This window comes from Gastrolobium bilobum, unplaced genomic scaffold (assembly GCF_033153095.1).
Source record: "Gastrolobium bilobum isolate Gb01-03AN ecotype WA unplaced genomic scaffold, APGP_CSIRO_Gbil_v1 utg18659, whole genome shotgun sequence".
Lineage (NCBI taxonomy): Eukaryota > Viridiplantae > Streptophyta > Magnoliopsida > Fabales > Fabaceae > Gastrolobium > Gastrolobium bilobum.
The window spans coordinates 8934-35734 of record NW_026898651.1 but is presented as its reverse complement, the minus strand read 5'-3'; the positions used below and the strand labels follow the sequence as shown (position 1 = coordinate 35734).

The 26801-nt window shown below is 35.9% G+C and overlaps 1 protein-coding gene across 1 annotated transcript; it reads right to left on the bottom strand.

Annotated features, from left to right (window-relative positions):
• Nucleotides 1-368: 368 nt before the first annotated feature.
• On the bottom strand, nt 369-26751 carry LOC133318037 (DNA polymerase delta catalytic subunit). Its single transcript, XM_061519965.1, has 31 exons — nt 26502-26751; nt 26252-26362; nt 23424-23530; nt 23165-23324; nt 20712-20907; nt 20484-20619; nt 20266-20403; nt 19832-19909; nt 19624-19715; nt 13948-14014; nt 13782-13853; nt 12139-12225; nt 9525-9644; nt 9322-9420; nt 7418-7525; nt 7193-7288; nt 7002-7067; nt 6794-6850; nt 6576-6663; nt 6369-6448; nt 5762-5875; nt 4997-5111; nt 4756-4928; nt 4538-4609; nt 4093-4167; nt 3902-3991; nt 3672-3832; nt 2414-2487; nt 2220-2307; nt 1782-1881; nt 369-608 (listed from the first exon to the last, which is right to left on the bottom strand). Exons 1-30 carry the CDS (start codon nt 26749-26751, stop codon nt 1794-1796), a joined length of 3258 nt encoding a protein of 1085 aa, XP_061375949.1. The 3' UTR covers nt 369-608; nt 1782-1793.
• Between the last annotated feature and the right edge of the window lie 50 nt (nt 26752-26801).

Here is a 26801-nt window from a genome sequence, read left to right as displayed (position 1 = left end):
TTTAGCTTCTGAAAAAAAGTAAATTTTTGATTTTTTTTTTTGTGACTTCTATTTTTTTAAAAAACAAATATCCAAACCAACTAAAAACAAGAAGTACTTTTTTCTTGAAAAAAAAGTAACTTTTAAAGAAGGAAAAGTTCATCCAAACAAACCCTTAAACTAGTCATCACCGTCTTTCTTGGCAAATTTCAGTAATCCAGTCGCACTGACATCCCTACATTATATTGTGAATCGTCAGTTTGATATTTAAAACATGATTTTTAATTATTTTTAACTTTGATAGCCCGAAGAACCAATTTAATATAAATCTTTTCAGAACACACTTATATTTCAAAAAATATTTCGATTACCCAATTGTGTGTGGCGCGATACATTGTACATGTTAGAATTGTGACAACACGAGATTTCTTCTATTGGTTCCGAAATCCTCAAGTTCACATTCGGCACTACACGATAATCATATCTAAACTAGACTGTGCAGAAATGTCCGCCCTCTGCTCCATGTAATTTGCTTCCAGCAAATAGGAATACGACAAGAGCTTGTCGTAGGATTCCATCTCCACAGAGGTTATCCTTTGGTTCCCAAAAAACAGCAAATTTAATGATGCCTACAATTGCAACATTTATTTAAGAACACCAATTAATCACAGAATTGGAATATAGAGAGGCAACTATTTTGTTACCATTGGACTAAAATTAAGTTATCGGTAAGAAAATGACATAAACTAAAAACCGTTAATTTAATGTTATCTAATAATAACAACATAATTTTGAGGTTGCTGTATAATTTTATCTCTTGCGAAAGTAGAAATGATAAACCACATTAATTTCACTTAAAATGATATAAGCTAATGTTTTTTAAAATGACAAATATATATATATATATATATATATATATATATATATATATATAAAAGAGAAAGATATTGTAACAACCAAGTTGTGTTATTACTATGTTAAAACCAATCAATCTAACCGTTAGATCGATTATGTTAATTCAACGGTTATATTTATTTTCATCTTTGTATGGTCATGATTTCTCAAATTTAATATTTTATATTTATTTTCACCTTCGTATGATTATAATTTCTCATATTTAATGTTTTCACTTTAAATATGAAAAATCAAAACCATACAAAGATGGAAATAAATATAACCGTTGGACCAACATAATTAATATAACGGTGAGATTAATTGGTAGTAACATGATAGTAACACAATTTGGTTGTTACAATATCCTTCTCCATATAAGTAGCAACGGTGAGATTGATTGATAGTAACGGTGAAATTTAATATATATATATATATATATATATATATATATATATGGATTTCGATTTTCTCATGCGGTAGGAGAAAATTTTCTCATGCTGTAGACACATCTTATGTAAGACCCACATTTATTAAAAAAATAAAAAATAAAAGAAAATATTACACAAAAATCGAAGGGTCACCAGTAAAAGAACATAACTCTCATGAGAAAATATTTTTCATATATATATATATATATATAGAGAGAGAGAGAGAGGGTCCATAACTTAGGACATATGCATAGGCCCACATGCATTTACATGTAAATATCCAAAAAGTATAGTCTTAACAGAAATTTCATATGAAAAATTCAATTGACTTAAAAAATTCATAACCCAAGTTAGATTCTTATATTTTATATAATAAATATTTGATAACTGTTCCTGATATGTAAAAATATAATGTTCCAATCGTCTGTATTGCAATTGTCGGATATATTAATGAGTGAAGAGGATTGAGAAAAAACTGACCTTGACAGAATCTTAGAAGTTCCATCGGTCCAATTGCAACTTTGCTTCAGCCATATCTTTCTGTGCCTTTTTTCGTCGATAAAAAATTGGACAATCCCGACTGCAACGCGGTATACAACAGGATTAACAATGACCCGATGTAACTGCAACCAAGTTGCAAGTTCTTGTACGAAATCCACCAGAGCAGATTGGAAGACATGATTAAGAAGAAACCGAGCACCAGAATAATTTGATGAATGTTACGCCAGAACAGTGAAATGTGAACAAGCAGGGGGAGAAGGGAGGAAAAAAAACCACCCTTACTCGAGGACGTGATTGAGTAATACTGTAATATGGTGCCTCTTGAACCAAAGAATTGAGAATAACTCCAGCCACTCAAGCAGTCTCTTACTAATATAAAATTTCACTGAAATATTAACATTTTAATGATGAAAATACCTTGTGCAGAGAACATCCTGATGAAGTGAACCTTGGCACTCCTGGCACTGTGTCCACAACCTCCCAAAAAGCATCTCTAGCTCAGACACTGCAGCCACAAACCACTTATTTTGTCCATAAAAAAAAAAAAAAACTAGAACCGTCCAGTACAATAAAATTTAAAATTGAACATAGGAGGTTCATTGGAAACCTACCTTGAGCCACTGTTTTACAGTACAGTTCGGCTTCCCTTCCTTTGCAATGTGAGCAGAGAGTGCTGTTTCCATTGCTGAGCCAAATGCAACATAAAATAGTATTATTAGACCTTTGTATAACTGTCATATGCATCGAAAGACAGACAAATAAACCTCAATTTTACATTTCGTAAAAAGAAAGACCTAAGTATTATCCAAAGTTATCAAATGCGGATTGCGGCATGTCACAGCCAACCCCGAAAAATGCTATAGCGCTATAGCGGGTTGCGGTTGCGAAAATAGCGGAATAGATATATGACAGAAAGAAGCATTTTTTAAAGGCAGAGATAGCATAAGTGACAGAGAGACGCAGATAGACTAAAAAACCCTTAAAAATTTTCTGTGACACATTTTAATTTAAGACAAAATTGACATTTTGCCTTATGACAGCAATATGGCCGCGATTTTGCCACAAATGCGATCGTAATAGCTGCTATTGCGGTCCGGTGCAGTGCGGCGCAGTTTCTTGCGGCGAGGGACTGCAACGCCCATACGGCGCGGCTCGCGGTGCTATTGCGGCGCAATTAACTACTATGGTATTATCAGGTATATTACTAACGCAAATATAACTTGACAGCTAAAGGTGCAAAGTCTTTCATCTCAATCACAGTACAACTGTTGGTTTTATGATTCCTATGACATCTGAGGAGTCTTGATTTCATGTTAAGACTAAAAATAAAACTATAATAAATACTCCAGGAAACTGGCATCAACAATAAGATATTGAAAATCTCATAATAGCTCAGAGCAGTGGTACCTCCTGTGCACAATGGTATCTCACTGAGTCACTGGGGGTAACTACTGAAACAGATTATTGAAAAGTAGGAGAATAATTTACAGAATACATGAAATTCAAATGATCAACTATTTGTCCCTTTTACATGATCAGAATTTCTCAAAATGTTTATTGAAGTGGAGGTAACTACAGAAACAGAAACAGATTACACACGTACGGTTTTTTTCTTTTGGGTGGGGGTGAGGGGGGCATATGCTCACTTATATAAGGCACAAAAATCTCTCAAAATGCAGCCTAGCTATTAAAAAAGTTAGCATGTGCATAAATGGTAATTCTTTGTAGTTCCTGTGTCTTTTCTTTACTAGAATCAGAAGAAGTAACAACTAAAAAGGGAATATATAAAAATATAAAATTAACCATAAAAATCTTAGAGCCTCAAGACAACACAATATAAAAAAAAAAAGAAAAAAAAAAATCAGATACCTAAGTAAAGCTTTGCAGCCAATGCAAGTAAGTTGTTTCTTAGCAAATTTCATTATGCCGCTATTTGAGGGAGTAGAAATAGAAATAGATCTTGTGTGGCTTCCATGGAGAAGTTCCTTGCTAGCATTCTTCAGAATTGGCTCAAAAATCCTCAGAATTGGCTGCAACATGAATGAAGCTAATAAAGAACAGTAAACATTGGAAAAATCTTAAACATTTAGTAAACCAACCTTGCTAATTTGATTCTCAAGATAGTACTGAGGATCTATTGGTATGTTGTTCTCTAGCACATAGATAGGATCCTCTGATTTCTCATAAGCCTGATTTTTTCACACAAGTTAGTCTAGAGAAAATCTAAACAAATGCTTCAAGAACATAACCAACAAAAAAAAAAAAAGAGGACAGAGCAATGTGATATTACCTTGGCACCTTTTGCAGCTTTAACAATAACATAAGGTACTCTATCTCCAACATTTGGAGCAGAGGAAGCATCTCGCTGTCAATTACAAAATCAAATAGAATACATTCATGGCTCAAAAAACAGAGAACATCACAAGGTCAATAAATCTAACAAGAAATATGAATATATAGCTGTAAAAAGTACCACATAGTTCCACAAATAACTTAACCAAACATTAGGAACATCACCATACAGGATCTGAGCAATGACAATACAGAATGCCAGCATCTAGATTAAAGTATAATTCATGGTTTATTCTATTATACTTTTCATGTTTTGTCACATATTGTGCATATGATCATGTACAGCTGATTTTTTTTTCCTTGGCCAGGGGAATCGCATTTTTTCCCAAAAAAAAAAAAAAAAAGGAAACACAACAACGAATGCATTGATTATCACAGCCAACCTTGCGCATCCTTTCAGCAAGTTCAACATGAGCTGCCTTGACTTCATAATCATCTCCTGTCTTCGTCAAACCCTAATAAAGTAAGCATGTTATTGGCAAGTATAAAGCAATAATAATCAAACTAGTGGTGCACTCACAACAAATATCAGAATGCTCCACAACAAGCAATTAGCAATATAAAGGATCATTAGAGACTCTGTACACAAAAAACTTCCCACCTTTGTAATAACAAGAAGTGATAAATCCATACGGTTCATGAGAAGATCTGAAATTGCATTCTTCACATACTGGACTGCCCCAGGAATGTCCCTCTCAATCAATATTTTGTGAAGGCAATCGTTCACCAGGTTTTTTACCAATAAACAATTGTCTCTTCGTACTGTTTCAATACCTATTAATGCAAATATATTTTAAGAGGCACTTCAGCAAAGCAACAGGAAAATAAAGATTAACATTTACCTTTAGTATCCATTTTGTCAAAATTGTCCGGCTTTGTCCAAAACAAACCAGCATACCTCTTCTTGCTAATTAAGAGATAAGGATAGTAAACCTTCTCAAATTCTAGTTTGATGGGCTTCACAATAAAAAAGATAACGCATACATAAGTAAAAACCAAAGTAACAATAAATGAATTAATTGATTCAAACACATTTAACAAGAATGAACTCTCAAGAAAATCTAAGTTTAGGATTTCTTTTCTTTTTTTTTTAATTGGTTGAAAGAAATAAGAATAGAGATGTTGAAGCTAAAACTTAATAATCAAACAGACCAAAACCACAAGTTAAAAATTGATCCAAGTCCCTGAAGTAATAATCAATTATAGCTTTTGGCATGTATATTGATATCATAAATAACATCATAATTGCTGAACCTAATATATCATTTTGTTCTGACTTTCAGAGAATTAGGAATAATTGGAAGAATCAAATTGGGAATATTTTGTTTTGCAAGCACAGGGGGGCTCATATTTATTGCAGTCTTTACTGAAAAAAGTGATTTTAGAATCAATTATTACTTAATTGTTTGAAGAAAAATTTTCAAAAATGTTTGCCCAATTATGAGTAAAAGTGATTCAAAGAAATCAATTGGCATTTTCAAGAAAATCACACAATAGAAACAGTTTTCAAGCTTAAAGATTTCATCATTTTCACAGGCTATTTAAAGAAGGGCCTCAAACATACAATACAAGGAATTAAAGAAAAAGATAAGTAATTTGAATGTTACTTTAATGAAAGTTCCGCTAATATATTCAGCAGCTTCTCTCCCCAAGTTCATAGCCTCTTCTACAGCAGAAACACCAAATTGTACCATAACTGAATCTGTGTCTCCATATATTACCTAGTAGCAAGAATTACATTACTTTGTAAGTCATCTGAGTATCTGACATTAAAATCTGGCTAATCGACTATGATTATGGTATTAAAGCATGAAGGTCAGCCAAGACAACACTAAATTTAAGAAAACATATGCATAAACGGAAATGTAAAATTTATAGACAAGTATGGAAGTTTTAGACTTTTGGTTCAACGTTAAATTTCCCATGCCCGAATGGAGCATTATTGAACTATAGAGAATCATATTAGCAGGAAACTAGACAAAATCCAGTAACCAAATTGAAGTAACAGTAGACCACAGAAACTTTCAGAGAACACACTAGTTTCCTGCTGATTAGCATTTGCCAGCCAAAAATGATCAGGTAGGGAAAATAGTCATCATATGTATGGTGTTTGAAATATGGGCCAACAAAGACTCCCCCAGAGCTTCATCAACTAACCCACGAAACCGCATAGAGTTTGACACGCATCAAAACAAGAAAAATTATAACTTATACCTCGGCATTGTGTTCATAGCCATTAATCATCGTAAATTTATCTTCCACGAGTTTTTTTGTGTGCTCGATCATTTGTCGACCTTCACAAGTCATACAATGCATGCATTAATAAGAATTCAATGGAAATGTTATTTCAATTTAATAGAAGGATGGGTTTTCAAAAAAGACAGCATCGCAAACTAATATGTGAGACCGTGAGAGCAATACCATAGCTTGTTACACTTGACGATATCTCCAGGCATGGCAACTGACCAATAGTAGCCCCTGTAAAACCGTATACAGAATTTGCACTTACCTGGACAAAGTAGAAATGGAATTTAAAATGTTACCAAGAACTAATACAGTTATTAGTAAGCACTACGCAGTAGAGAGAACTGAACAACTATCATAAGAAAAAAAGGCATAAATTAACATCCACAGCTTACCTTCAGGGCCAGCTGTCTTCCATCTAGCACAGCCTTCACGAGGGGATCCCTTGCTTCCTAAAGTAGAAAGAAGAGAGAAATCATGTACATGTGCAGAGATAAAATATAGAATTCGATATAGTAAATTTTGAATTAATCAAACACTAAGGCAGACAGGAAAACAATCTAAATCTAGAGTCAGTATTCACCATATCTACAGAAATGATACCTTTAAGTCTGCTTTTGCCCTTTTCCGAGCTGTTAATAGCTCTTCAAGAATTTCAGGAAGTATTCCCTAAATTTTTTCTCATTACGTCAGTGCCTCAACTTCATACAAGCATAAACTTCTAAAATGAAATCAGCATTGAGGCTTAGAAAAAAGTGAACAGTATAATCAACTACAGTATACAAGCAACATACCTTCTGTAAATTTGATTTAACAAATATTTCACCAGATGGGGTTCTGTTCACTGACTCCGGAGGGATGTTGAGCTTGCGCGCATCTTCAGGGGTCACCTTAAACAACATTAAACAATAAAGTTTCTACCAATTGTTGCCCCATAGGAATAGAGTTAAGCTAATGAATAAAAAAAATTCAGAAGCAGGAGCATAAGGCAGAAACTGCACACACGGGTGAAGATTTACCAGAGTGCAATAGCATAAATTATAGGCCATCATGATAGATGGATACAAGGACGCAAAATCTAAAGTAGCAATTGGCTTTTCATAATATCCAGCGTTTGCCTCTAATACCTGTAAGTTGTAAAGTTCAAAAATCATGTGTCAAAAGCCGACAGTTGAACAACTGAAACATCCAAAAGGAAAATAAGGGAAAAGGTAAGTTGATGGAACCAGAATTTCTATTAATGAAGAAATAAGAGAGACCAGCTCCTTACAAGAAATTCAGAACAGAATCACACAAGAAAGAAGACTCTAATTGCTAGAGCAACCCTGAAAATGGAGAAAAGAACACCTCAAGAGGGCTCCCACAGAACCTCTCTCCTGTCAACCAACTAACTTTGAAAATTATGCCTAAGATCCCTACCACATGCCCTTCTTTTATATAACAACCTTCCACCCACATTTTTGGCTCCTCTTCTCTCTCTAACTAACTCACCTCCTTTGCATTGCTGGACTTGAGCCCACTTGTCCTGGCCCATCATAAGTCAACATTTTCTCCAAAACTAATGTACATCTCCGTGCATGAAGATACTTAAAATATGAGAATGCTTTCAAAATTTTGGTATTCTAGAAAATCAAGAACAAGAATGAACAAAAAGTATTTAAGAACAACTGCAAAGTGCAAATGCATAAAATGCTTCGTTACAAGCCTTTCACAAACAGTATATAATATATGAACATTTAATAACAGCAAAATCCCTATCAGTAGCTAAAATGTTTCCTATAAGACCCGCATAATGGCCTGTCGGGATGAAATACAAGTTCAATAAACCATATTTTTCCAACATATTTGCAATTCTGCATCGCACAGAAACAGTTTTCTCATAATTTAGCGTCTCTCAACCACCGGAGAAATAATTAAATGAACTGAAAGAGCTCAGCTAATAAAACTACTCTCAAAATTCAAAAACATATGCAACTGGCAGAAAATACAGATAAATAAAGATAGTTCTTTAGGTACTGGGGCAAATGCCTCTATTAAGGTGCAACCTTAGGCTGCCAAACTCATTTGACCTTCTGATGATACTTCAAGAAGAACATCCTTTCAACTCAACTCCGCTTTAAGAAAATTTCTAAACAACCCTAGAATATTACACTCTTCCAAGTCAAATATTACCTAAAAAGACCATTTTTCAAACAGTAGCTACAAAGTAAAAGCAGAAAACTTCTCAGATCTTCAGATACATCTTTTCTTACTGTTAAAAAATGGCACAAGGACTTTCTCAGGAAAATAAAACAAAAAATAACAGAAAGCAGCTACTACAAAGACCCAACGACAACATTATCAAGCTATTAACTGCATTTCAAATCCACAAACAACATATCTTAAACTATTTAGACCAAAAAGGTGATGCTAGGTGGCAGCATTGTCCTACTTTGTTCCAACTGTAATGTGGAAATACAACATACCAAAGAAAATCTACATATTGCCTCATGGATAAAAAAAAACAAAACACTCCCCGTTAAACCCCACTAGCGAGTGTAGGGTGGAGGCAATCCTTGTACGCAGCCTTACCCTTGCATAATTGCCTCATGGATATATAGGAGAGAAAAATATGTATAGCAATATTGGAGTCAAGATGACCACAGGCCTTTGAATTTCTAAGTCCCTTCCCTCATGTGTCGATTCAATATATAGTCTAATTTGTGGTTACCAGAAATATATATAAGACTCTAGAAAATACAAGTAACCAAATAGTTCTACCAGTGGTTAGCTAATAACAGCATCATATTTTCATATCACATTAGAAGATCCATACACATGCAAAGATGCATGCAAATGCATTGACAGAGGAAAGAGCCTATGAATAATCACTAATTGACCATTTAAAATGTAATGAAGCTGAAAGAGAAAAGAATGAACTTACAGTGGCACCTTCAAATGTTCCTTGTTCTGACCCTGCCTGTTTAACGTTAGGAATAACCAGGTTCTTCTGTTTTGCCTTCCTAAGGAGTTGAGAAAGTACCTAGAAGGGAAGAAAAAAGAATAAATTAATTCAACAAATTCAATGTGTCAATTATTTTCCATATTTCCAAAAATTGATAAGAAAAACAGAATTGTAATGCTTACCTTAATGCTTTGGCCCCTGGAAAGTAGAAAAGAAATTGGGACACCTGTTACCCGAGCCATCTCCACATAATTGTAAATGAACATCAATTTATCCAGAAGACGCTGAGGGAGATATGCATCCTGCACAGAGAAAAGCAAAACGTGAATTTTGACTCAAAAAAAAAAATTTACTTTAAATTTCCTTCATGTTTAGTGTACCCATGCAAAATACTGGCCTAAAATTAACAATTAAATGGTTGAGAAAGATTGAATTTTACTGAATAATTATTCTGGATAGAAGGAAGTCCTTATTTGCAGAAGAGATGAACATATTACAGAAGATAATACAAAGTCATTGTTAAAACTCCAAAGAAACAACTTCTCTGACCCTCTTCTCTTACTAGTAACTACCAAATCAAAAACTACCAAACATGTTCATCCTCAACTATTAATTTATTTATTCTTCCTAATTCTACTACCATGATTATAATTGTTATAAGACCACTTGGGGGTGAATCACCAAATGAGGGGAGGGGTGAGTCAGCATTAGTTAGTTAGTTGGTTAGAGCAGTGTGACTAGGGGTGATAATAAGGCCAGGGGCCTTAGGCCCGGCCCGTTTCGGCTCGGCTCGGCTCGTCTTTTTTTATTATTAAGCCCAGACTTATACTCATGCAAAAGCCTTTTTATTTAAAAGGCCTCAGGCTTCCATAGCCAAGCCCGGCCTTGAAGCCTTGGAGGCTGGCCCGTATACATTAAATTTATTTATTTTTTATATTTTTATATTAATCATTTCAACATCCTTTTCTCAGTTTTCTGTCTCTGCTCTATCTCTTCTCCCTGATCTAAGTCATCGTCCCACCAACAGGTAAATGAAGTCATGTTCATCATCTATTTTTATAAGCCATGCGGATTCCACAGCTTATAATGATGCTTATGGCGGCGACCGTGGAAGAAAATTTATTGGTGGGGTTCAAATCTAATGTAAAAAATCTAGAATATTAAGGAATGTGGAAGAAAATTTAATGTAAAAAATCTAGAATGTGGAAGAAAATTAAGGAAAAGCAACGTGAAATAAAGTAAAGGTGTTGTTGTTATTTTGTTTTTTTAATATTAATGTTCTTTTATTATAAAAGAAACAACTATTATTTTCTTACAAAAAAATACATATCAGTGCATGATTAATGGGCTAAATACTGCTACAAATTGGAAGGTAAGGTTTTTATTTTTAATAAATGAACAGGCCACAGGCTTGAGACAGGCTTTTATTTTTTGTAAACGAACCAGGCCACAGGCTAATATTATATTCGTAACAGGAAACAGGCTAAGGCCAGTCTGACACGTTTAAATACAGGCTTGGCCCGTTAAGATCAAAGCTCGGCTCGGCTCGGCTCGGCCCGTTAACACCCCTAAGTGTGACATCTATAAAACAGAAGGAAGAGTGGAAGGGAAGCAGCTTGAACCTTGGGCATTTGGATTGGGACTTGGGAGAGAATCAGAGCCTCTCTAATGCTCTGACTGGGTTTCTATAGAGTTTATATTTTCCTTAGTTTGCCAAATCTGTAATCACTTGAATCTGTGTAGTTCATTTCTTTTGTAATTTCCATTGTACTGTTCAGACCCAAATATCTATACAAATTACAGATTTCACGTCTCAATCCTTATTCTTCTTCTATAATCATTTGTTATTGATCTTGGTCCTTATCAAATTGTCACAAAGCAGTTGATATATTCTCAACTGTCTATTTTTTTATTTCTTCTAACGTTCACTTGGGTGATTGGGGTTCTCCTAATAATCCATAAGATTTTCACCACATTTGGTTCACAGCACTTTCATGGGTAAAAGGACCACAAGCATTACAACATTTTGGAGTAATGACCTAAATGCATTTTAAAGGATTTTCAAAATACTTAAATACCAATCGTTCCTTTGCACATATTTTTAAGATAAAGCAATATGAAGGCTTAAATTCTACACCTACCTAAGTACTTGTATTCACAAGGTGTTATGTTAGACCCAATTGGATACACTGAAAAAATTAGCATTAGAGTCACAAGATTCCAAAATGGACTTTAGGTCCACAAAAAATATTAATGAATCTATTAGCAATGAGAAAAATATATTTGAGCAAATTTTGTCAGATTGATAGATGATCTTAAAAAATTCAGGTATCATGAAAAAGTAGCATAAACGCACAATAAAATGAAATGGTTAAAAATTCTTATTTTCTGCATTTTGAAAAACATATATGGAACACAGGAACAGAGCGGAGCCTCATTTAAAACTCCAATGACAGAAGCCAAGGGCAACAAAATAACATGGTAAATCCTTTCCAAAAAGGAATATCTATAAAACTTGACATCGTAAACCAGAAATATAATGCCCAACATGAGGTGAATTGGCAAACTGTTCATCTAGATGGATAAATCTCATCCTCAGTCAAGATTTCCGCACTAAAATGACTTAATCTTGGGCTGATTATTGTTAACTCCTACTTTAATCTCCATATATAAGTTTACCTACCATTGAGAACTTGATAATAAAAAATTCAAAAGATTGGACAATAAACATTTAAACAAAAGGTTGCAAGTAGCAACAAAGAACAGCCCAAGACAGAAAGGAACCAGAATATGAACCTTCAAACAATACACAGCAAGGCGCCTCCTGGTTTCTGCATTTCCATTCTGAAGATCAGATATAATTGAATAATGAACATCCTCTTTCTGCAGTATATGAACATGCAGTGATAGAGTCAATAATTAATATAAATGATAACTTTCAAGAAGAAAAAGAATATTCCAGCAAGAGAAGCTGTTTGAATGTTAGTAGAAATAAAAACAGGCCATAAACGCAGAAAATGCAGAGATATACACAACACATAAAAAAAACAAGTCACTCCCCATTAAACCCCGACTAGTGAAAGTAGAGGTGAAGGCAATCTTTATACGAAGCTTTACCCATACACATTTACAAAGAGGCAGTTTCCTGAATTCGAACCTGTGACCTTTTCATCACAAAGGAGCAGCATTAATATTGCTCTAGGCTCGACCTCTTATAGAAACAGTACATAACATAAACCAATGGAAATCTATTTCTGCTAAATTCCAACTCCAGTTTAATCCATGTCGTCAACAGATTACAGCCTACAGCATCAGGTAAATGCTTACATCAAATCATGAGTTTATGCATTTAAATCTGCAACTATATCTATGATTATTGTAGAATAACATGGAAAAGAGAGGCAATGTTTAAATCTGTATGTTTCAATAGCACAACGGAAGCTCGATAATATAAAGCAACTATAACAAATACATAAGACTAATATAACGATGTAGGACTTCTTATCAACCCATTTTCAATACTTCTAACACTACCCCTCAAGCTAAAGCTTACTAAGCTCCCCTACAAATGAAAAATTAACCAAATAATATATTTGGACTCCATAAAATATGATTGCAAAGTCAACTCAGAAATGCTGAAGATGTGGAAGAGATGAAAATTGTTGTACAAGAAACTAAGCAAGATGGCCGGAATGACCCATCAGCACAAAGAGCTGGTTGAAAAATTGTGTAACCAAGGAAGAAGAGACTTTGCTGGAATAACCATTAGCGAAAAGTCTTGGCAACCAAGTATACATAGTAACTAAAACTTCTCCAAGTTCATCAAAAACAGCATATGGAAGTTTCAACCAGATGAAAACTTATGAGACCCAATCAAAACACGTCTTGGACAAGGTTTGACAGGGCCAGACTGGAATTGGGACAACCAAACGGGCCAAGCAGCAACTGGGACAAAAATTAATGGTCCAGGGGTACATTTGGTCAAGGTCCAATGAGGCCAGACTAGAGTTGGGACAATCTGCTGGAGCCAAGCAACAACTGAGACAAAGACTGACTGGGTCAAGCTGCATATGGGACATAGACCAACAGGGTAAGGCAACAGCAGGGACAATCCGCCGGGGCCACAGTGCAACTTCACAATTCTCCCCTCATTGCTATGTTGGCATTGGGAAAGAGACAAACAACGACACAAAGGGCCAATCTGACAAGAGAAGATTGTGGGCAAGTTGGAATCACGATCTCTTATCTCAAACCAAAGGAAAAACAAACTGAAAAGAAAACCAGAAAGAAGGCCCACAACCAAGACAAACAGTATCCAGATGTGTACATTGTCCCTTCCAACAATAATTCAAGTACTATAATCAATACCCAGATCTATATGAATCAGAAGAATAAGAAGGGTGGGAGAACTTGAAATGATATCATAAGCATGACCTTACCTGCTCAGAAAGGAAGTGTGCTGACACAGAATTCAATGAATAAGAACTTAATTTATAGTCTCTTTGCATAACCTGCAAATAGAAACATAACAAATAAACTTATTTAGCAATAAATTTGGATCGTCCAAGCACAAGGTCATTAAAGCAAAACAAATATTGACAGAACCTGGAGCAAATCAAACTGAACTCTCCCTTCTACTGTAACTTCTTTACTTTCCCTGGTCCCGTACTGCCTACAAAACCATCAAGTATTACAAAGGTAGAATTAAAAAGCCGAAAAAAAAAAAAAAAGATAAGCAAAGCAATTGAAAATGTTAAGGACATAGAATGTTGTACTCACTTTAGAAACCAATTTCCCATTTTCATAAAAGTCGATGAGACTATTGGAAAACAACCTACCCACACCACAGTGACCGCACCGGAAAATCGATAACCGAATTAACCAAAAACCAAAAACCAAAAACCGAAAAAAAAAACTGCATATTTTAATTGGATTAGATCGGTTTTCGATTTGGTTAGTGAAAACCGATCCAATGTATTATGTATTTATTATTTTTGAAATTCCGCTAATGCTTTTTTCTTTAATTCAGTAACCCTTATTCAGTCACTCCCTTAGTTTCACTTGAAAAAGGGTTATGAAATATTATTGATTTGTATTTGAATCTGTACATAGGGGTCTCTATTTATAGAGACTTCTTGACCTAATTTTGACCTAATGGGCTTGGCCCAATATACAAGTAACGGACTAAATAAATACAAATAAATGACTACATAATTACTAATAAATGACTACATAATTACTATTTACAACACTCCCCCTCAAGCTGAGGAATAGATATTTATTATTCCCAGCTTGCTAGCAAGTTCTTGAAATCTATCTGAAGGAAGCCCCTTTGTCAATAGATCAGCTAATTGACGCCCAGTGGGAATGTATGGAGTGGTAATCAACCCGCTATCAAGTTTCTCTTTGATGAAATGGCGGTCGACCTCAATATGTTTAGTCCGATCATGTTGAACTGGATTATGAGCTATACAAATAGCGGATTTATTATCACATAGCAGCTTCATAGGTCCCTCACATTTTATTTTTAGATCATCAAGTACAATTTTCAGCCACAGTAACTCACAAATGCCTTGAGCCATGGCTCGAAATTCAGCTTCTGCACTTGATCTGGCGACCACATCTTGTTTCTTACTTCTCCATGTCACCAAGTTACCACAAAGAAACATGCAATAACCAGTGGTAGAACGACGGTCAGTCACGGATCCAGCATAATCAGCATCTGTGTAGACTTCTAAAGATAGATTGCCATCACGTCGGAATAACAACCCTTTACCAGGAGTACCTTTCAGATACTGAAGAATTCTCTCTACTGCCTGCATATGTTTCTCCTTTGGATCGTGCATAAACTGACTGACAACACTAACAGCATAAGCTAAGTCTGGTCTAGTATGGGCCAAATATATCAATTTCCCAACTAGTCGTTGATATTGTCCTTTATCAACTGGAGGACTCTCCTCTTCATAGCACATCTTGTGATTCTGCTCAATAGGAGTATTAGAGGGTTTACACTCGAGCTTTCCTGCTTCTTTGAGAAGATCAAGAACATATTTCTTCTGGCTGATAAAGATTCCTTTGCTCGAATGAGCTACTTCTATCCCTAGGAAATATCTCAGTTTCCCAAGGTCTTTGACTTCAAACTCAGAGGCAAGCCGTGTTTGCAGAATCTGTCTCTCCACAAAATCATCACCTATGATAATAATATCATCAACATATACAAGGAGCACAGTAAGCTTCCCATTTTGGGAGTGCTTGAAAAAAAGAGTGTGATCTCCTTGACTTTGTTTATATCCTAAGGTTATCATAACCTTAGTAAACTTTCCAAACCAGGCACGAGGTGACTGCTTCAATCCATACAAGGCCTTTTTTAATTTACAAACTTTATTTTCTCCCTTCACAGAATCAAAACCAGGCGGAATTTCCATGTAGACTTCTTCTTCTAACTCACCATTGAGGAAAGCATTCTTCACATCAAATTGGTTTATATCCCAATTGTAATGGGCAGCAAGGGATAACAAAACTTTCACCGTATTCATCTTTGCAACTAGAGCAAATGTTTCTTCATAATCAATGCCATAGGTTTGAGAGTAACCTTTGGCAACTAATCGAGCTTTGTATCTCTCAAGAGTTCCATCAGAATTATATTAACCCATCTGCACCCTACTGTTTTCTTTCCAGTAGGTCTATCAATAACCTCCCATGTTTTATTTTTCTCCAATGCATTCATCTCCTCTTGCATGGCTTGAGCCCAATTCCCATCTTTCAAGGCTTCATGTACTGATTTTGGGATTGCAATAGAGTCTAGTGCTGAAACAAAACTTTTGTGCTGCACAGACAGATTAGCAGAGGAAACAAAATGGGAGATAGGGTATTGAGTACAAGAGGAACAAGATTTCTTGGGACATGATCTTTTTCCTTTTCTAAGAGCAATGGGTAAATCATCAGAATCAGTAGTAATGGGTAAGTCATCAGAAGTATCATGATCAGAAATATGAGATTCAGGACTTACCAGTGGTTCAGACGATTGAGGTTGCTGCTGAGGCAATGTGGGCTGTGTATCAGTCATAGGAGGATCAGTCACAGGAGGATCAGACATAGACACATTGGGAACAGGAACAAGAGGAAGAGACACTGACTCAGGTGAAGGAGTAGATACTGAAGATTCAAATTCAAAGAAGGAAGGTGATGAGTTTTTTAGTGAATTATTCTCCCCCTGAAGATGAGGACCTTGGAAAAAGGACTCAGATTCCTGAAATGTAACATCCATAGAAACAAAAAAATTCCGACTACCAGGGTAATAACACTTGTAGCCCTTCTTATCAGGAGCATATCCAAGGAAGACACATTTAAGAGCCCTAGGATCCAACTTACTGCGATGCTGTTTATGAATATGAACAAAGACAACACACCCAAACACTCGAGGAGGAAAACTTTGCAAAGTTGGAACAGAAGGAAAAAAAGAAGTCATGGAGTGAATAGGACTTACATGATCGAGAACCCGAGTGGGTAGTCGGTTGATCAAGAATGCTGCAGTAAGAATGGCATCTCCCCAATAGCATTTGGGTACATGTGTTTGAAACAGTAAGGCACGAGCAACTTCAAGAAGGTGACGATTTTTTCTTTCAGCAACCCCATTTTGTTGAGGGGTGTCTACACAAGTAAGTTCATGAATCATACCTTGATTTCGTATAAAGTGGGAGAAACTGTGATTAACATATTCAGTACCATTATCTGTTCTTAGTCTCTTGATTTTTCTACCAAATTGGGTCTCAACCATTTTATAAAATTGAAAGAACAGATGTGGTACCTCAGACTTTTCATGCATTAAGTAAACCCAAGTTACACGAGTGCAATCATCAATAAAAGAAACAAACCATCTATTTCCAGAAGCATGAGGGACTTTAGAAGGACCCCAAACATCAGAATGAATAAGATCAAAAGGTTCAACACTCTTAGTACTACTAGAAGGAAAAGACACACGATGATGCTTAGCAAACTCACAAACATCACAATGAAAAGACTCAACAGGCTTAGATAAAAACAATGACGGAAATAAAGACTTGAGTAAACCAAATGGAGGATGTCCCAAGCGCTTATGATGAAGCCAAATCAAAGAATCAGCAGTTGATTGACCATGAGACATCAAGATGTGATCTGTTACTTTATTTGCGGGAGATTGTGACACCGGATAGTACAGCCCACCTTGCTCTTTAGCACTACCAATCGTCTTCCCCGTGGCGAGATCCTGAAAAACACAATGGGTAGGGAAGAAGGTTACAGTACAATTCAGATCTTTTGTAATTTTATGAATAGAAAGAAGATTCGTGGAGAGTTTAGGAACATGAAGAACATCTTTAAGATGTAAGGACTGATGTAAGTTTATGTCACCAGAACCCGCAACTGATGTATGTGAGCCATCAGCTATGGCTATAGTATGAGTTCCAATGGTAGGATGATAAGAAGCAAAGGAGTCAGCACAACAAGCCATATGATCAGTAGCACCAGAATCGACAACCCAGGAATGTTTAAAATCATTACATGAAGAAAGGAAAGAATGAGTTTTGGGGCTCATACCAGTCAAAGCCAAAGCACTAGTATCAGATGGCTTACTCAGATAATCAAGGATGGTTCGGAGCCGTTCTAACTCATCTAGACGAAATGCAGGTTGGGTCTCATTAGGTGCAGGAGTTATTCCAAAGGAAGTAAAATGCGCTTGACCATGCATCCTTGCCATCTTTTCTAAGACAGTATGCTTTCCATGGAGGCAAAAGCATAAATCCTTGATATGACCTGTTCTTTTACAATAAGAACACCATCGATCATCTCTCTTAGGTTTAGAAGATGCACCATCATAAAACTTTGTAAAGGAACTCCTTTGAGAAGAGGTCATACTGCACAAAAAACAGTCAACGAAAAAGGCTCTAAGAAGCCAAAAAATTAGGAAAAAATACCAAACTATGTCCGATCTGAGAAAACAACACAGATCCAGAAAGAGAACAAGGAGAAGAATGGTGGTGGTCCGATCCAGAAACACCGCCGGACGCGCCTCCACGCGCCGGAGAAAGCAGCTGCGCGTGGGCTTCACTCTCGGACAAAGAGGCGGCGCGTGAGAGCGCGTGGCAAGGCTTCTCCGGCTGAAATTTTTCCGGTGTGGTCGTCCGGTGAGCGCGCACCTGTCTGTGGGTGGTTGCGGTTGAAAAGTCACCGGAAAGGGTTCTAAACGGTGAAGACAGAATTGGTTGAAGGCGGTCGGAGGTGTTTGGGTCGTTTGTGGCGGAGGAACGCTGCGTAGAATGATAGAACGAAAAAAAAAAAAAGGTCAACAGTGGTCCCCTTGGTCCAAAAGGTCTCCGGAAAATTTTTTCCGATGGCGGCTGATGGCGGCAGGAGGCAAAGAAATTAGGGTTTTGTAAAAAAAAAAGACAATAGGCGCGGAAGCAGAGCCCTCAGGATCGAGAGCTCTGATACCAACTTGAAAAAGGGTTATGAAATATTATTGATTTGTATTTGAATCTGTACATAGGGGTCTCTATTTATAGAGACTTCTTGACCTAATTTTGACATAATGGGCTTGGCCCAATATACAAGTAACGGACTAAATAAATATAAATAAATGACTACATAATTACTATTTACAACAGTTTCGAACCCTAGAGTAGATTATTCCTAAATTCACACCCACATGTGTTGCGCCTTCTCTGTTGCTTGAACCCTCTCTTAATCTCTTATTTTCATAAAAGTTGTTGTCTTACTGGTCGTTTTTAAGACCACAGAGTGATCATTGAGCAAGCTAAAAGAGTGAAGTATGGAAGAGAAAGAAGGTGACTTGGAATCTTGTTGTTTTGTAAACTTGGAATCTTGGATGTTATTGATAACAAACCACCTTGTTTTAGTTCTTTATTGTCTATCACTCCATTTTAACTCTTCATGAGTTTTGAGACTTATTTTAGTTTAAAAACCTGAATTTTCCAGGGGTTTGTAACTTTGTATGCCTTCATTTTGATATAGCCAGTGATTTGTTGGGCTGAAATTTTAACCGAAAAGCAATCCAATCCAAACCGAATAAAATTGGATTGGATTTGATCGAATTTGATAAAAAATCCAAACTGAATGGATGATTAAATGATCAAACTGAAAGGATTGGATCAGATGATTTTTACTTCAAAATCGATCCAATCCAGACTGCGAACACCCCCACTACCCACCACAATACCAAAAATACTACTACTACAAAAATAATGGGATAATGTAACTACATAACAGATGACAATATCTCTTTACCTTGATGAGAAAGTCGTATCCTTCACTCGAACCCTACTGTTCCTGATACGGCCCAAGATTGGAAATTCTGCTATTTTAAGGGTCGCAGCTCTCTGAAAACAAGAACAAATTAAATTATATTTAGCAGTACCCATATCCAAATGCACAAACAGAACTTTTCAATTATATATTCGAAGTGTACTGTTTAATCTCAAAGTGAAGTCAACACCTCAATAAGATATGGCAAGTCAAATTTGCAGATGTTATATCCAATAATAATATCAGGGTCCACTTCACGGATGAAATCCTGCAGGATAAAAATCATCTTCATCAAACTATAAGAATGTAATAGATAAAAGATTATAGTTCATTCAACAGTTGCATAATATCAAATAAACTCATGACATACAAGTTCAAGATACAAATGATGATATTTAATAGCATTAACCATTAATAAAGGTAAAAGCACTACAAAACATCATACAATGTGACAAAATATGCAGGATGTCATATATTTAATTAGCATATCTCAGAAGCTCCTACTTTATTTAGGGGGTAATGGTGAATCAAATTTAGGGGTTTTATTAAAATTATTATGCCTGATAATTACGAACATGGTTATACACACACACACAAACACACGCATGCACACAACAAAAGTACCCTCCAAGCTAGCAGGACTTCTCTTTCTGTATCAAATGACATCACATCAACACCAACGATGGGAGAACATGATTTAAGGGTCATCACATTACGAATAAGTGGCTGGTCATCTCCTTGTAAAGTAACCAGATTAGCAATCTGTAAGAAAATGAGAATTCAGTTCAAAAACAATAACATTGGGCATCGATGCTCAGGTGTGAAAAGAGAAGGAAATGGACCTGGATAACAGGATCATGGGTAGGCTCAGGAAAATGACCTTTACGACCAGCACACTCAATGTCAAAACTCAATATGCGAAATGGGGCCATCTTTGAATATTCCCCTTCTGGAGCATGACTAATCAATTCAGAATACCTATAACATTGTTAAGGGCGAGAAAAGAAAAATCTAGAAGTTTGATCTTCCAATAACTCTCTCATCCAGATAATTTTAAACAAAGAGGATACAAGCAATCAAACTCTAACTGGCAGTAAGACAAGCTTTTTCCAGTCTTGTTATATTTTCCAGCAGGAATTTCAATCCAATTTCCACCGACTATGTTGCAATCAATCATGAAGCGAAGGGCAAAAAGTACATTGCTTTCATAAGTCATGAAGCTCTTCATCCCCACACCATCAAGCTGAATACCTCTATCGAGAATACCTGCCAAATTTTGAAATTTTGGCAAGCAAAAAATTAAGTCGTGAGTAAGTGCTGTATAGAAAGACAACAATTGCCAAAACAAAAGTGCCAACATATTAGTGTCAAGATGCAAGAAACTAAAATTTAATGCTTGACCCTGTGTATACCACAATCCTATCATGACATAAAATTGCATAAAAATATAACCAATGAGAACTAAGAATGTAGCTTAAACATTGATGGAACCAGAAAAAATAACACTGAATTTGACTGTAAATTGATGAAAAACATAAATGGAGACAGGCTCCTTATAAACACTAATGGCAGAAAATAAACCCACAAGACCTCAACTCCCCCTCAAAGCCAACATACCTAGGCTTCAAGAGATCTCCAATTTCTCCACTAAACCAATACTCAATTCATGCATGTCACACTACACACACACTTTCCTTTTATCCTAACTCTCAGAATATTCTAGAAACTTTGCTAACAAACTACTAACTAACCTCTCATCCCTTTTAGCCCATAGGCCCATCAATACTCCCCTTCCAAAACTCACCTTGTCCTCAAGGTGAAGGAAGAGGATAAGCGTTGTGATAGAACTGCCACCAGGATCCCATTGCTTGAAACACCTAGACCACATTGGAAACTTCAATTCCATTTTCTTTCCATAAGTCTCACCCAATAACTTCAAAACACAATTGGAATTCCAGTCCACCATGCCTACCTCACTAGAAGATTGACTTGGACGCTCAGCTTGTAAAGTTCCAAGTTAAGCCGCAAGATTAGGCCCATTTCTATTATGAAAATTGGTGGGATTGAGCCCAACCCGCAACTAATTTGGTGCAAGAAATGTAATTGTGGCATCAGAAGAGTTCCTCAACTTCTCAATGTTTTGACCAGACATACTAATCAATCCACCTGCCTAGCAATTAAAAGTCTTATTGTATTGGAAGCCACATGTCCTGCAGTAACTTTTGATGCATCGAGACTGCTATCATCCACCTTTAAAACTAAATTGGCTATTTACTCTAGAGCTTTCTCTACATCAGTAAACTTTTCATCATTGTCTTTAGAACTAATAATGATAACACGCTCTTCATGTCTAGTAATAGCATCGACGATTTGATGGTGGCCTTGGTCTCTTCTCGAATCTTCTGCATATGGCAACCTTCCTTCCCAATGACCTTCCTGATCTACCGCGACAGCAAGATGATCCTGAATATCACGTCCTGCCCCTTTGCGCGCTTGGCCGTTGCCTGCTCCGCGGAGGCAGCGATTCCCAGAGCCTCGTCCTCACGATGGTGCTTCCCGGAGGTGGGATTTCCGGCAACGTCTTGGACGGTGAAGGTAATCTAAAGCGGCATGTGAAAGGGCATCCGCATCTGCATTTCGGTGTTTCGATCTACTTCTTCTTCGTTCCTTTCTTCAGATCGTGCTTTTTTTCCTTCTTTGTTTCCCTCGTGTGCTGTTGCTTCCTTTTCTTTATCATCTACTACTTCGGCTTCAGCTTTCTCTTCTTCTTCGATTTCTTCTCCTTCTTTTGCTGCGCCTCCACCTTCTTCGTTTCGTTCTTCTGCTGCTGTTGTGTTTTCGTTCTTTTCTTCTTCTTTTTCTTTCTCCTTTACTGCTTTTGCATTTTCTTCTTTCTTTTATTTTTTTTTCTCTGATTTTTTTAAAACTCTCAGACTTCATCTTCTCATATTCAAGCCTCTGTCTCTCCATCTTCTTTATTGCCTCATCGAACGCCTTCACAATTTTTTTCAAATTTTCCCTAAGCTCTAAATCACTGATTCCTTCCATGTTTTTTTTTTAATAGATCTGGATCAAAGTGCACTCCGAGGATTATAGTGCTTTGATACCAAATTGATGGAACCAGAAAAAAAAACACTGAATTTGACTGTAAATTGATGAAAAACATAAATGGAGACAAGCTCCTTATAAACACTAATGGCAGAAAATAAACTCAAAAGACCTCAACTCCCCTTTAAAGCCAACATACCTAGCCTTTAAGAGTTCCCAAGGCCAAGAGATCCCCAATTTCCCCACTAAACCAATACTCAATTCATGCCTACCACACTACACACAAACACTCTCCTTTATCCTAACTTTCAAAATATTCTAGAAACTTTCTTAACAAACTAACTAACCTCTCATCCCTTTCAGCCCATAGGCCCCTCAAACATCAATCAGGTAATACGGTCTGGACTCCTGTGAAATTCGATAAGATGATTAATATATAGGAGATAGAATACTTAACGATAATATGTAAGCTTACCGCGGCAGCTGGCAACCATTGTTGGGAGTGCAACTACAATTTTGAGAAAGGGATGGGAATTGAACTGCTGATAGTACATAATACTCCTCCTCTGGACCATTTCAATATGGCGAATGAATTTTCCAACATTACTGTTTCTGTTGGCTTCTCTCATCCTTCCCTGAAGCATCCCATGTGAATTAAAGCAATTTTCAAGTTAAAAAAGATTATCCCTTTTCTTAATTAAAAACTGAATATCTTCAAGTACTAGGCCAGATACCTCAAGAATTTGATGAAAACGGGAGATATCATCTGGACCCATCCCGGGAGGGCAGCTGATGTAGAAATATGGTTCAAATCCATGAACATTACAACAAACACTGTGTCCTAACAAACAAACAAACAAAACATCAACTCATTATATAATGCCTATAAGGCACTACATGATTGAGAGTCATAATCATTGAGTACTATGATAGCTTATATATAATTTTACACAAACTTATTCAAATAAACACTTGAGAAGTTCTACTGAAACATAGATAATTTTTGGGCACTTATATTGATACATGTAATGTAACTGGAAAATTAAAATGTGAGTAAGAAGGAAACTGAGTATGAAAGAAAGTAAAATCCTTTCATGCTTATGTCTTCAATTAGACAGTAAGTAGCTGGGATGTTAATAGTTATGCAAAATGGACCTGCTGATCTGTCAAAAATACAATTTGGAGTTCACAATTCATATTATTTTCTCACACTGTTAGAGCCTGTTTATGAAATATTATGTAAATCATGAAGTTGGGTTCTATTTCAGGCATAAAAAAATATATTTAGCAGTTTGTCAGAGCAATAATGTGCCCTATTCTGAATTATTGATCACTGCATATTTGGAAAACTAATGATAATTAAAACTATGCCTAGAACGTAACTATATATGAATCTTTGCAAATCTTATTTGGCACCTGAAAAGATGTAAACAGAAGAAACGAACCGAAAACCAAACAAATCCAAATATATATGATTTTGTTTGGTTTCCTTTAGGTAAAAAAAAGTTTGGTACAGTTTTTATTTATGAAGCCAGAACAAACTTGTTTAATTAGTTATATATTGTATATAACTTACTTGTTTATGGATAAGATAAGAAATGAAAATATTCGACGAAAGATAGGAATAATACCATTGGTTGAAAAGATGAAAAAACATAAATTGAAATGGTTTGGGCACATAATGTGAAGAACCCTAAATGCTCCCGTAAGAACAGAAATTTGTTACTAAGAGCTTAACACAGAGAGGAAGAAGTCGACCAGAATTTATTTGGGAAAGATAGTAAAACAAGACTTAATGGAGTGGGACATAGATCGGTGGACGGTGTTTCTTATGACGGATTAGAGGAAAGCTATTAGCATTGTGGAAAGTTAGACCCGTTTTTCTTCTGATATTCCATGTGGTCCCTTTTTAGTCATTTTTCTTATACATTCTTTATTTATTTCTTTACCTCTCCCTTTTTTTCATCTTTCCTTTTATTTCTTTCCTTTCTTTTTTTCTTCTCTTATTTATTATATACTTTTTTCTCTTATTTCTTTAATTTTTTTATTTATTTTTGGTTTTACTTTCTTTTTTCTTCGATGTATTTTTCTCTTTTATTTATCTTTATTTTCACTTTCTTTCATTTTATTTTTCTTTTTAACTGTTTATTGCTATTTTTTTATTTCTAGTGTTACTTGTATTTTTTTTTAAATTTATTTTTATCCTTTTTATTTTTTTCCCTCAATATTTTCATACTTTAAATTTGGGTTCATCTGCCACCGACCACAACTAGTTTGGGATAAATATGTTATTGATGTTGATGATAGATCAATAGATTTGAACTTATTTTCATTTTTATGAAACTTTTTAGTTTAATTTGTTATTGCTATCTATTAATTATGTTTTTCATAAGATTTCTAGGCAAATTTGTTGTTGAGTGGATCATGTAATGAAAAAAAAAAGTCAAGTCAAATAGGTGTTTATCAAAGAAAAAGTGGTTGATCAAAAACTGATTGGACTGAACTGAAACAAACCAATTAGATTGACTTGGATTAATTCAGCTCGCCAATTAGAAGCAAACCAATCGGTTCCCAATTTTGAAAAACTTACTGGTTTGGGATAGATGGCTTTTCCCCTCAAAACCAAACCAAACCAAACTACAAACACTCTTAATAGTAACAATAATAATAATTGATTTACTGATTGAAATTACAATCCTGATGCTTGAGAACTGACAACAGAAATGCTCAAATACACCTTAAACTAGAAGTGTTCATCAACCGATCCAAAGTGATTTAAACCGCGGCGACTGAACCGAAAAACTGATAACCAAAAAATCGAAAATCAAAAAAAAAAAAAACGCATATTTTAAATGGATTGGATCGGTTTTCAGTTTGGCTAGTGAAAACCGATCCAATCCAAACCGATCCATCCAAATACAGAAGTTACTAACAATATTTTATTATAATTATTTTAGATGTTTCTCCAAATATAGAAGTTCATGATATTTTGGTGCATATTATGATTAAAAATTGATGATGTAAGTTGCTATTTTTTAATTTTAATCGTTCATGTATTTATTTTAAATTTGTTGTTGCTTAAACCCTCTCTTAATCTCCTATTTTCTAGTGGTTTGTAACTTTGAATGGCTTCATTCTGATATAACTAGTGATTTGTATGGTTGAAATTTTAGATTTTTCGAAAAATCATAAACCGATACAATCCAATCCGAATAAAATTGGATTGAATTGGATCGGATTTGAAAAAAATTCAAACTGAATGGATGATTAAATGATCAAACCGAAAGGATTGGATCGGATGAGTTTTTCTTCAGTCCAATCCAGATCGCGAACACCACTACCTTAAACTAGGGTTGGTCTCTTTTATACTTCTAAGCTCTAAACCGATCAATCATTCCCTTGTCAAGTTAGACATTCAGCTTTTCTTCCCTACAAGGCTTTTTTTCTTTTTTTTACTGAAATGCAAAATTATAAATAGATAAATCTACAATTTGTTGATTTCCATTTCTCTAAGCAACCAAACGTTTTGCAGTATGGAAGGGAACAGAAAACACGAGCTAACCTTCCTGCGTAACTCCAAATATTCTAATAATGGCAGCAGGTCCAGACCTGTTCGGCAACAGTTTTTTATGACTCTCTCCAATCACATAATCAATCTCCAGCTGCTGAAAAACTAAAACTCAAGAATTGAAAGCCAAAAAAACAAAACAGAAAAAGTCAATCAAATTCCAACAAGAAAAAAAACCCTAAACTCTAGTATCAACGCAAAAGGGGAAATAATTAACAGGAACTGCTACGGTGCAATTACTCACGGACGCTACGAGATTGAGAGAGGTAATCGGAGGAGAGAGGAGGACGCGTCCACTTGGAGAGACGAGAGGCGAGGGCTCGGCGCTGCTCAATGTCGCGGAGGATGAGGGACTCTTCGTCTTCTGAAACAAGGGTTTCGTCCAGGAACACGTCTTCGTCGACGAACTCATCTTCCGGGGACAAGGCCTGCCTCGCCGGTGGGGGTTGCGACGGCGGTGGCGGAGGCCGCTTCCGTGAGGCGTTTTTGTTCATCGGATGGTTGGAATCGGAAGAGAGAGAACGGCGCTGTGAGAGTGAGACTG

Coding starts and splice junctions, on each gene's coding strand:
- LOC133318037 (XM_061519965.1), bottom strand. CDS start 26,751: ATGAACAAAAACGCCTCACGGAAGCGGCCTCCGCCACCGCCGTCGCAA. Junction 12,226..13,781: donor CACACTTCCTTTCTGAGCAG/GTAAGGTCATGC, acceptor CATATACTGCAG/AAAGAGGATGTTCATTATTC. Junction 9,421..9,524: donor CCAGGGGCCAAAGCATTAAG/GTAAGCATTACA, acceptor CTTCCCTTCTAG/GTACTTTCTCAACTCCTTAG.